The 12,842-nt window shown below is 41.0% G+C and overlaps 1 protein-coding gene across 4 annotated transcripts in view; it reads left to right on the plus strand.

Annotated features, from left to right (window-relative positions):
- The window catches only part of spidr (scaffold protein involved in DNA repair), a 269,145-nt gene that overhangs the window by 85,456 nt on the left and 170,847 nt on the right, over positions 1-12,842 (plus strand). For all 4 annotated transcript variants that reach the window (XM_072570486.1, XM_072570488.1, XM_072570489.1 and 1 more), the window contains exon 7: positions 954-1,054. In XM_072570486.1, the coding sequence (XP_072426587.1) occupies positions 954-1,054 (101 nt within the window). The remainder of the gene's footprint in view (positions 1-953; positions 1,055-12,842) is intronic.

A 12,842-nucleotide genomic window follows, 5' to 3' on the forward strand; every position in this document is an offset into this window, starting at 1 on the left:
GAGTTGTAAGGAGAGGCTGGATGTCTGGGACTTTTTTCTCTGGAGTAGGAGGATGAGTAGTGGCCTTATAGAGGTTTATAAAATCATGAGAGGCACAGATAAGGTGAATAGCAAAGGTCTTTTTTGTAAGAACAGTGATTTCAAAACTAGAGGGCATAATTTTAGGTGAGAAGCGAAAGATGTCAAAGGGACTTCTTCACTCTCCTGTTTACCTGTGACTCCACTTTCAAGGAACTATGAACCTGCACTTAAAGGTCTCTTTGTTTGACAACACGTCACAGGACCTAACCATTAAGCGTACAAGTCCTATCCTGATTTTCCCTATCAAAATGTAGTACCTTACATTTGTCAAGATTAAACTCCATCTGCCACTCCTTAGCCCATCGGCCACACACCCTCTGAAAACATGCCTGGTGAGGCTGCTGTAAAATCCATCCTTAGAAAACACTGGATAGATTGAGGCCAGAGTACTGTGTGCCTCTTTGGTCATTTAAAATATGGCAACAGTATAATTGCACTAGAAAGGACATAGAGAAGATTTGTGAGGATTTTACCAGGACTGGAGAACTTTAGTGTGAGCAAAGATTGACCTGGCTAACAATATTTTCTTTGAAACAGTTGAGGATAGGGGAAGTTGAATTTTGTTATATGATGTGAGGATCTTAAATTGTGATTTATTTCTGTTACAAAGCGTTCAGTAAGCAAGAGACATAGCTGTTAGTTGTTTCATAAAAGAATTCGTGGAGAGATGAGTAACGTTTTCACTCATGTTGGCTGACACTTTTTATTTGCATGCACACAATAGATGAATGTGTCATTGATGAATCTTTGCTTCTTGTTACCTATACTATGAGAATGTTAGCACTCAGTTGTAGAACACAGCAGGTCTAAATCTAAGATTGAAATTTCCAACATTTAGGATAAAGCTGACTTAAGATATTTTGTTCCTACAGGGGAGGGCTAGCAGAGAGATTAAATAGGCTACAGTGCCGAGAAAGGTCTGCCATCAACTTTTGGAAGCATCAGTCTCTAGCTGATTTTCAAACTCATACAGGTAGGATTCCCGCATTACTTAAAATATAATTCTTAATATAATATAATCTGAAGAAATCTACTTTTGCAACTATTTATGCATATAAACATACGTAAGCAGTCATAGGAGGCAGGAGTGAAACTTTAGTGATTAGCAGTTTCGTGGGAACGGAATTGAGGGAATAAGAGATTGCTGTCTTGGACAAGATGAGCTCAGATACCATGAGGATGGATGGGAAAGATACCAGAAAAAGATGCAATTAATTTTTGATTTTTGTCTTGAGTGTAGGCATTGAGCACTTGAATAAGGCAGAATATAAGCCAACTGCAAAATAAAATTTGTCACAACCTCTGAAAAGCGACTCCAACTGTGTATGATTTTGTTTTCAATTTTTGCACATTGATATGATTTAATACCTTGTAGTATTTGATAAGTAAATATAGCATAAATGTAATGATGGACAGATTAAGTCTCATTGCTCAGTGCCCATCGGGTTTATATAGAAAAGGTAAAAATAGATTGGAAGTGATGAAGGATACATTAAGTTATGAAAATTTACAATGTTCAAAATGTAGATATTGAGAGGAACCACCGATTCCTGATGAAGGGTTTTTGCCTGAAACATTGATTTTTCCTGCTCCTTATATGCTGCCTGACCTGCTGTGCTTTTCCAGCACCACTTTAATCTTGACTCCTTTCTTCACTGTTCTGACTAATGAAGACAAGCATGCCAAACACCACCACCTCCACCCTATCACACTTTAGCACTGTCCAATACATCACCAAGTTTGGTACCATCTGCAAACTTACTAATCATACCTCCTATATTCATATCCAAATCATTTATGTAATTAACAATACTTGTGGCACACCACTAGTCACACACCTCCAGTCGGAAAGCAACACTCTCCACCACCCTTTGTCTCCTCCTATCTTGGCCAACTCCCATTTGATCTGATTTTGCTAACCAATCTACCATGCGGGCACGGTGGCACAGTGGTTAGCACTGCTGCCTCACAGCGCCTGAGACCCGGGTTCAATTCCCGCCTCAGGCGACTGACTGTGTGGAGTTTGCACGTTCTCCCCGTGTCTGCGTGGGTTTCCTCCGGGTGCTCCGGTTTCCTCCCACAGTCCAAAGATGTGCAGGTCAGGTGAATTGGCCATGCTAAATTGCCCATAGTGTTAGGTAAGGGGTAAATGTAGATGTAGGGGTATGGGTGGGTTACGCTTCGGCAGGGCGGTGTGGACTTGTTGGGCCGAAGGGCCTGTTTCCACACTGTAAGTAATCTAATCTAATCTATATATAGACAATCCATATAGACAATGTCTACCACTCTGCCTTCATCAGTCATCTTTGTCACTGCTTCGAAAAGCTCAAATCACATTAGTGGGTTAGTAAGTTTGCCAATGACCCGAAGGTTGGAGGAGTTGTGGATAATGTAGAGGGCTGTTGCAGGTTGCAATGGGACATTGAAGGAGGCAGAACTTAAGTGGCAGATGGAGTTCAACCTGGAAAAGAGTGAAGTGATTCACTTGGAAGGTCGAATTTGAATGCAGAATACAGGGTTAAAGTCAGGATTCTTGGCGGTGTGGAGGAACAGAGGGATCTTGGGTTCCATGTCGATAGATTCCTCAAAGTTGTCACCCAGGTTGACAGGGTTGTTAAGAGGTGTATGGTATGTTGGCTTTCATTAGCAGGGGGATTGTGTTTAAGAGTCACAAGGTTATGCTGCAGCTCAAAAGAGCTCTGGTTAGATCACACTTGTAATATTGTGTTCAGTTCTGGTCACCTCATTATAGGAAGGATGTGGAAGCTTTAGAGAGGGTACAGAGGATATTTACCAGGATACTGCCTGGACTGGAGGGCATGTCTTACAAAGAAAGGTTGAGGGAGTTAAGGCTTTTCTCATTGGAGCGAAGAAGGATGAGAGGTGACTTGATAGAGGTGTACAAGATGATGAGAGACATAGACAGATTGAATAACCACAGAGTTTTTCCCATGGTGGAAATGTCTATCATCAGGGGGTATAATTTCAAGGTCATTGGAGGAAGGTTTAGGGGAGATGTCAGAGGTAGGTTCTTTACACAAATTGTTGTGGATGTGTGGACTGCACTATGCAGTGGTAGTAGAGTCAAATACATTAGGGATATTTAAGTGACTCTTGGTTGGTACATGAAAGATAGTACAATGAAGGGTATGTAGGTTAATCTGATTTTAGAGTAGGATAAAAGGTCAGCACAACATCAAGGCCAAAGGGCCTGTACTGTGGTCTACTGTTCTATGTTCTATATTTGATAGTGAGACACGATTTCCCATGCAAAATCTATGTTGTCTGTGTCTAATCAGTCCTTGCCTTTCCAAATGCATATAAATCCTGGCTCTCAGAATCCCCTCAAACAACTTACCCACCACTGATGTTAGGCTCACTGGTCTATAGTTCTCTGGTTTTTCCCTCTCACATTTCTTAAATAATGTCACCACATTAGCCAATCTCCACTCTTCCAGCACTTCACCTGTGGCTATCAATGATGTAGATATCTCAGCAAGGGGCCAAGCAATCTGTTCCCTCATTTTCCACAAAGTTCTGAGATTCACCTGAGCAGGTCCTAGGGATTTATCCACCATTATGCATTTTAAGACGTCCAGCATCTCCTCTTCTGTAATTTGGACACTTTTCAGGATATCACTATTTATTTCCCCAGTAGCTGCCATGGCCGCCACCACAGTAAATACTGAAGAGAATTATTCTTTGGTATCCTACCCATCCCCTGTGGTTCTACGCATAGATGGCCTTGTTGATCTTTGAGGGTCCCTTTTGTCTCCTTAGTTATTGTTTTGCCTTCAATGTATTTGTAGAATCTCTTTGGATTCTCCTTAACCCTATTTGCCAAAGTTATCTCATGTCCCCTTTTTGCCCTCTTGATTTCCCTCGTAAGTATACACTTACTGCCTCAAGGGATTCATTCAGTCCTAGCTGTCTATACCTGACATTGGCCTGCATCTTTTTCTTGAGTTTTCTTGACAGAGCCTCAATTTCTGTTGTCATCCAGCATTTCCTACCCCTACCAGCCTTCACACTAACGGGAACATAATTTTCTCTGAACTCTCGTTAGCTTATTCTTAAAGGCTTCCGACTTTTAAACCATCCCTTCACCTGCGAATAGCCTCTCCCAATCAACCTTTGAGATTTCTTGCATAATATCATCAAAACTGGCCTTCCTCCAATCTAGGACTTGAACTTTTAGATCAGGTCGATCACTTTCCATGACTATTTTAGAACTAATAGAATTATGGTGACTGGGCCCAAAGAGCTCCCTCCCTGACATAGCAGTCACTTGCCTTGCCTTATTTTCCAAGGGAACATAAGAACTGGGAGCAGGAATAGGCCATCTGGCCCTTGGAGCCTGCTGTGACATTTAATAAGATCATAGCTGATCTTCTCGTGGCCTCAGCTCCACTTGCCATCCTCTCACCATAACCCTTATTTCCTTTACTATTCAAAAGGTTATGTATCCTAGCTTTAAAAGCATTTACTGAGGAAGCCTCAACTACTTTCCTGGGCAGGGAATTATATAGATTCGCAACCCTCTGGGTGAAGAAGTTCGTTCTCAATTCAGCCCTAAATTGTTCCCTGTAATTTTGAGGCTATGTCCTCTTGTCCTAGTTTCATCTGCCTGTGGAAACATCCTCTCCACTTCTATCTTATCTATTCCCTTCATAATTCAATTTGTGTCTATAAGATTTCCCCCCCATTTCTTCAAAATTCCAATAAATACAATCCCAGTCTACTCAGTCTCTCCTCATAAGCCAACCCCCTCAACTCCGGAATCGACACTATGTACCTGTTTTGCGCCCCTCTAAGCCAGTACATCCTTTTTCAAGTAAGGAGACCAAAAATGCATGCATTACTCCAGGTGTGACCTCAGCATCTTATGCAGCTGCAGCATAATCTCCTTGCTTTTAAACTCAATCCCCTAAGCAATAAAGGGCAAAATTCCATTTGCCTTCTTAATTACCTGTTGCACCTGCAGACCAACCTTCTGTGATTCATGCACAAGGATATCCAGATCTCTCTGCACAGCAGTGTGCAATTTTTTTATCATTCAAGTAATAATCCTTTTTACTGTTGTTCCTATCAAAATGGATGACTTCACATTTAAGAACATTGTACTCCATCTGCCAGACCTTTGCCCACTTAAACTATTTATGTCCCTTAGCAAACTTTGAGTCCTTTACATTCTTTGCTCTTCCACTCATCTTAGTGTCATCCGCAAACTTTGATACATTTCACATGGTTCCTAACTCCAAATCATCTATGTAAATTGTGAACAGTTGTGGTCCCAACACTGATCCCTGAAGCACACCACTAGACACTGGTTGTCAACCTGAAAAACACTCATTTATTATGGGGTGGCATGGTGGCACAGCGTCAGAGACCCGGGTTCAATTCCTGCCTCAGGCAACTGTCTGTGTGGAGTCTGCACATTCTCCCCGTGTCTGCATGGGTTTCCTGCGGGTGCTCCGGTTTCCTCCCACAGTCCAAAAATATGCAGGTTAGGTGAATTGGCCATGCTAAATTGCCCATAGTGTTGGGTGAAGGGGTAAATGTAGGGGAATGGGTCTGGGTGGGTTGCTCTTCGGAAGGTCTGTATGGACTTGTTGGGCCGAAGGACCTGTTTCCACACTGTAAGTAATCTAATCTAATCTAATAATTGCTCTTTGTTTCCTGTAAGTGAACCAATCATCTTTATCTTATATCTTTATCTTATATCTTTATCTTATATCTTTATCTTATATCTTTATCTTATATCTTTATCTTATATCTTTATCTTATATCTTTATCTTATATCTTTATCTTATATCTTTATCTTATATCTTTATCTTTATCTTATACAGCAACCTTTTGTGCAGCACCTTGCCGAATGCGTTTTGGATATCCAGATACACCACATCTACTGGATCCCCATTATTCACCTTGCGCGTAATGTCTTCATAGAATTCCAACAGCTTAGTTAAGCAATCCCTGCCTTTTAAGAACCCATGCTGCATTTGCCCAACAGGACAATTTCTATCTAGATCCCTTGTTATTTCTTTCTTGATAATAGACTCAAGCATTTTCCTCACCGCAGAAGTTTAGCTAACCGGCCTATGAGTCCCCATCTTTTGTTTACATCTTTTTATTAACAGTGGCATCACATTTGCTGTTTTCTAATCTGCTGGAACTGCTCCAGAGTCTAGTGAATTTTGAAAAATGACCACAACTGCGTTTGCTATTTCTCCTGCCATGTCTTTTAGTGCCCTGGGATACATTCCATCAGGGCCAGGAGACTTGTTTACCTTTCGCTTCGTTAGCTTGCCCAACACTACCACTTTCGTGATAATGATTATTTCCAGTTCTGCAATTACTGGCATGTTATTCGTGTCCTCCACTGTGAAGACCGATACAAAATGCCTGTTCAATGCCTCGGCCATTTCCTCAAAACCTATTACTAAATCCCTCTTCTCATCCTCTAAAGAACCATTGTTTACTTTAGTCATTCATTTTCGTTTTATACATTTATAGAAACTTGTGTTTCTCTATATAGGGACTTTTGTCTGTCTTTATATTCTGAGCTAGTTTATTCTCATAATCTATTTTCTTTATCGCTCTTTTGTGGCTTTCTGTTGACCTTTAAAGCCTTCCTAATCTTCTAGTTTCTTGCTGATCTTGGTCACTATGTATGCCTTCTCTTTCAATTTGATAGCCTCACTTATTTCCTTAGACACCCATGGCAGATTACCACTTTTCCTCCAGTCCATTTTTTTCTCTAGTACATACTTTGGCTGAGCACTTTGAAAAATTGCTTAGAGAAACCTCCACTGATCATCAACTGTCCCACCATAAAGTCTTTGCTTCCAATCTACTTTAGCTAACTCCTCCCTCATCCTATTGTAGTCTCCTTTGTTTCAGCACAGGGTCCTGGTATTGGATTTTCTCTTTGCACTTTCCATCTGTGTTTTAAATTCAACCATACTGTGATCGCTCCTTCCAAGAAGATCCTGAACAATGACATTATTAATTATTTCTGTCTCATTACACAGGACCATATCTAGCTTGCTCCCTCATTGGTTCCATTATATACTGTTTAAGAAATTTATCGCGGACACATTCAATGAACTCTTCCTCAAGGCTACTCTGATCGACCTGTTTCGACCAATTGATATGTAAGTTAAAATCACCCAAGATAATTGTCGTACCATTTTTACAGGCATTAATTATTTCTTTGTTTATTCCCTGCCCCAATGTGATATTATTATTTGGTAGTCTATAGACTACACCTGTCAGTGACATTTTCTTCTCAAAATTCATAATTTCCATCCAAATGGATTTAACCTTATTCTCCACAGAACCCATGTCATCTCTCACCACCACTCTGATGCTATCCTTAAATATCAGCACTATACCACCTCCTGTACCCTCCTGCCCGTCTTTCCTAATAGTTGGATACCCTTGGATATTTAATTCCCAGGTGTGACCATCCTGCAACCATGTCTCCATAATGGCTACTAAATCATATCATTTGTGATGATTTGTGCCATTAACTGATCTATCTTGTTATGAATGCTATGAGCATTCAAGTAAGGTGCCCTTGTTACTTATTGTACCCTCTTTATGAATTCCAACTTCTCAATTAACAGTATCTCCTGAGTTGTCCTTCCTTTTTACTTCTTTCGTAGTCTGCCATGTAGTTAAACCTCTTGCACACATGCTAACCTGCTGCTTTCTTTTTTATTTACCATCATACTACTTGTCATTTTCGTGATCGCTCCCTCCCGGAAGATTATGTTTTGCTCCTCCTTTTGTAGGTGCATCCGCATATTGAGTCAGAAAATTTTCTTGAATACACTTAACACATTCCTCTCCATCTAACCCCTTAACATGATGACAGTCCCAGTTTGGAAAGTTAAAATTCCCTATCATTACAACCCTAGTTTTCTTCGCGATGAGTGTTGCTGAATAAAGAGACCTTGGAGTGTGTGTTCATAGCTCCTTAAAAATAGTCACAGGTAGATAGGGTAGTGAAGAAAGCAGTTGGCATGCTTTTGTTTATTGTTCAGAGTATTGAGTACAAGGGTTGGGAGGTCATATTACGGCTCTACAGGACACTGGTTAGGCCACTTTTGGAATATTGCATGCAGTTCTGGTCTCGGAAAGATGCTGTGCAACTTGAAAGGGTTCAGAAAAGATTTATAAGGATGTTGCCAGGGTTTGAAGATTTGAGCTAAAGGGAAAGGTTGAATAGGCTGTTTTCTTTAGAGCGTTGGAGACTGAGGGCTGACCGTATAGAGGTTTATAAAGTCATGAGGGCATGGATAGTGTAAATGGACAAGGTCTTTTCCCTGGACTGAGCGAGTTCAGAACTAGAGAGCATAAGTTTAGGGTGAGAGTGGAAAGATATAAAAGAGACCTAAGGAGCAACTTTTTCACTCAGAGGGTGGTGTGTATATGGAATGTGTATAGAGGAAGTGGTGGAGACTGGTACAGTGGCAACACTTAAGGTATCTGGATGGGTATATGAATAGGAAGAGTTTAAAGGGACATGGGCCAGCAAGACTAGACTAGGTTGGGATATCTAGACATGGGCTAGACTAGGTTGGGATATCTGGTCAGCATGGACGAGTTGGACCGAAGGGTCTGTTGCTATGCTGTTCGTCTCTGTGACTCTGTGTCTGAGATGTCCTTACAAACAGTGGTATTTGCTTCTCAATTTCCTGCTGACTTTTGGGGGTCCTATGGGGCAACCCAATAAGATATAAGGTGATTATCCCTTTTGTTATGTCTCAGTTCCACCCATATAACTTCACTGTACTTTTTCCGGGAATATCCTCTCTAATTACAGCCATAATGTGACTCACCCAAAAACACCATTCACCCTCCTCACTTCCCCCCCCCCCCCCCCCCCCGCCAATCCTCCATAGCATCAATACCCTGGACCATTAAACTGCCAGTTCTGTCCCTTCCTTATCTACGTTTCTGTAATAGCTGTGATATCCCTGTCCCACGTTCCCATCCTTGCCCTGGGTTCAACTGCCTTATTCATCAGGTCTCTTGCATTGCAATAAATGCAGCTTAATTTATCAGTCTTACCTCGTTCGCTGCCTTGCTTTTACCTACCTTGACGATTTAACTTGATCCTCTTCTCTACTGTGCCAGCCTCAGACTTATCCCTTTTCTCACTATCTCTTTGGATCGACCCCTGACTAATTTAAAGCCTACTGAGTTACACTAGCAAATGTCCCTGCAAGATACTGGTCCACTTCCAATTCAGGTGCAACACGTTCTTCTTAGATAGATCACTTCTACTGCAGAAGAAATCCCAACGATCCAAAACTGTGAATCTCTGCCCCCTGCACCAACTCCTCAGCCGTGTATTAATCTGCCCTATCTCCTATTCTTACTCCCACTAGCAAATGGCACCAAGCATAATAGAGACTTGCTATCCTTGAGGAACTACTTTTTAACCTTTTGCCTAATTTCCCACATTCAACCTGCAGAAGCTTGTTCTTTTGTCTAAATATGGAATGAACTTCTGCTGATCACTCTCATCTTTGAAAATATTCTCCATCCTCTCAGAGCCATCCTTGACCCTGGCTCCAGGGAGACAACATACCATTTTGATGTCTCACTATTAGTCTTACAAATGTCTGTCTGTGTCCTTGACTAGAGTGTGCCCAATCGTAATTGATCACTTGGAACTTGACATACTTCCCTATTACTGTGGAGCCAGTCCCGGTACAAGAAATCTAGCTGTCTGTACTGTGTTCCCTAAGAGGCCACCACCCTCTAGTATCCACAACATCATACTTGTTGAGATGGGGAAAGCCACAGGAGACTCCTGCACTTCCAAAGTACCTCTCCTACTTGTCCTAGTGGTAACCCATTGACCTGATCATATCTGTGGCTTTCCTACCTTCCTGAAACTGCCATCCATTGCACCGTGTGGTTCCTGTAAATTCTGCATTGCCTCTAACTGCTGCTGCAACTGATCCATGTGATCTGATGGATGTACATCCAAGCACACTCCTTGCAGACATAATCTCCGGGAATTGAAATTCTTTCTGTCTCCCACATCAGACAGGAAGAGCACTCAACTCCACTAAAAGCCATCTCTACCCCTTAAACAATCCACAGACCGAGAATATACCCAAAAAACGAACACAATACTTTCTGAAGCTTTAACATAGTCCTACTACTCAACAATACTGCTCTAGATAACTTAATATCGATATTTTATGTTAAAAATTTAATCAAGAGCCAAATCTCAGTAAAACATTTAAAAAATCCCTCACTCTACTATCATTGATTTACAAATAAATTAAGATTTTTAAGTTTAATCAGTCTTAAAATCAAACACTGAATCATTATTTACTGATAACACAGGTCAGAAGCTTTCAAAACATACAGTAAAATGCAATCCTATCTGTTTCAACACCATGACTTCATAGTACTCAAGACACCAAGGAGAATTCTCTCCTCTATCACATGTACATACTTAACTGCTTCTTAGTTCTCAGTCTTTGAACAATTTGATTTACTCCATATGATATGAAGGAGTGGCTGATTATGTAGGATACAGCAAAAACTGTGAGACATTTGTGAATTGTGCTGATAACATGTGCTTCAGAACAAGCCAGGCTGTTTCAATGCAGCTATCACAGTCATTTACCAACCAATGTGGAAAATTGCACAGATATGAACTATGCACAGAAAGTCAGATAATGCAATCTGACCAGTTGTGGCCCTATCACTCTATTCTCAATCATCAGTGAAGTGATGCAAGGGATTGTCAGTAATGCTATCAAGTGACATCTCCAAAGAAATAGCTAGTCATTAATGCTCAGTTTGATCCCACCATGGCCATTCTGCTCCAGAATGTATGGCAGCCTTCATGGACAAAAGGCCTGAATTCCAGAGGTAAGGTGAGAGTGACTGGATTTAACATCAAAACAGCATTTGACCAAATTTGGCATCAAAGAGCTTTACAAAATCTGGAGTCAGTGGGCATCAAGAAGACAACTCTTGCTGAGTGGAAATATACTGGCTCAAAAGAAGCTGGTTGTGGTTGTTGGAGTTTAGCTGTCTCAAGTCCAGGACTTATGTATAGGAGTTCCTGTAGATAGAGTCCTCAGCCTAAAAATCTTCAACTGTTTTATTAATTACCTTTCTTTCTTTATAACGTCAGAAATATGGACATTTAATGGTTGCACAATGTTAAATCCATTCACAGTTCCTCAGTAGCAGTTCTAGTCCATATGCAACAAGAGCTAGACAACATCCAGACTTCAGCTAATAAGGGGCAAGTCACTTTCACATTGTACAAGTGTTATTCAGATGCTTTAAAGTTAAAATTGCTTGGATGTCACGTGGTAAGGATTGTGGAAATTTTGTTATTCATTCACGGGAGGTGACAGTCTCCGGTTGTGCTAACATTTATTGCATATTTGCCCTTGAGAAGGTGGTGGTAAGCTGTCTTCTGGAACAATGTAGTCCATTTGGTGTAGGTGGACTCACAATATAATTAAGGGAGAGTGTTCCAAGTTTTTGAATTGGTGGTACCAACAAGATGACGATATATTTCCAAGTCAGAATGGTGAGTGTCTTGGAGGGGAACTTGCAAGTGGTGATGTTCCTATATATCTGCTGTCCTTGTCCTTCTCGATGGTTTCGGTTTGGAAAATATTGTCTAAGGAGTCTTGGTGAATTTCTGCAATGCACTTGCTGCTGCTGTTGGTGGAAGGAATAAATGTTTACACCAGAAGGCAATGAGATATAGGATTAGAACTAAGTCAGTCGGCTCATTGAGTCTGCTCTGCCATTCGATCATAGCTGATCTGGTTTGCAATCTTGTTCTCCTGCTTTTTCTCCCTAATCTTTGATCTTTTTTCTAATCAAGAACCTACCTATCTCTGCCTTAAATACACTTAATGGCTTAGCCTCCACATCTTCTGTGGCAAAATGTGCCACGGATTCACTGCACTCTGTTTAAAAATAAATCTTCCTCATCTCAGTTTTAAATGGTCATATCTTCACTCTGAGGCTGTACCCTCTGGTCATAACCTGTCTTACTATTGGAAACATGTTCTCCACATCTCCTGTCTCCGGGCCTTTCAGTATTCTGTAAGTTTCAGTGAGATACCCTTCAATGAGTCCTAACCTTCATCAGGGACAGAACCAGTCTTCAACTATTCTCAAAAGATAAGCCCATCCTTCTTGGATCATTCTTGTAAACCTTCATTGGACCCCTCCAAGGCCAGCACATCCTACCTTAATATAGTGTCCAAAACTGCTCTCAATATTCCAAATGCATTCTGACCAGAGCCTTATAGAGCCTCAGCAATACGTCCCTACTGTTTTATTCTAGACCTCTCAACATGAACGCTAAGATTGCATTCATATTCCTAACTGCCAACTGAACTTACATGTTAACCCTCAGAGAATCCTGATCTAGGACTCCCAAGTCCCTTGTGTGCTTCAGATTTCCAAAACATTTCTCCGTTTAGAAAATGATCTATGCCTCTATTTTTCCTATATAACTGGATAACCTCACTCATTCCCACATTGTATTCTATCTGCTATTACTTTGCTTGTGTTTGTATTCTGTCAAAGTCCCTCTGCGTCCTTCCCACTTAGTGAACCGTGTCCCTCCTCAAAGACATTCTTGTAGATAATAAATAATTGAGGCCCTCGGATTGACCCTTGTACTACTCCACTTACTATGTCTTTTCAACCTGAAAAAGACACTTTTAATCCTGACTGTCTTCTGTGTT

The sequence above is a fragment of the Chiloscyllium punctatum genome, chromosome 5 (genome assembly GCF_047496795.1).
Source record: "Chiloscyllium punctatum isolate Juve2018m chromosome 5, sChiPun1.3, whole genome shotgun sequence".
Lineage (NCBI taxonomy): Eukaryota > Metazoa > Chordata > Chondrichthyes > Orectolobiformes > Hemiscylliidae > Chiloscyllium > Chiloscyllium punctatum.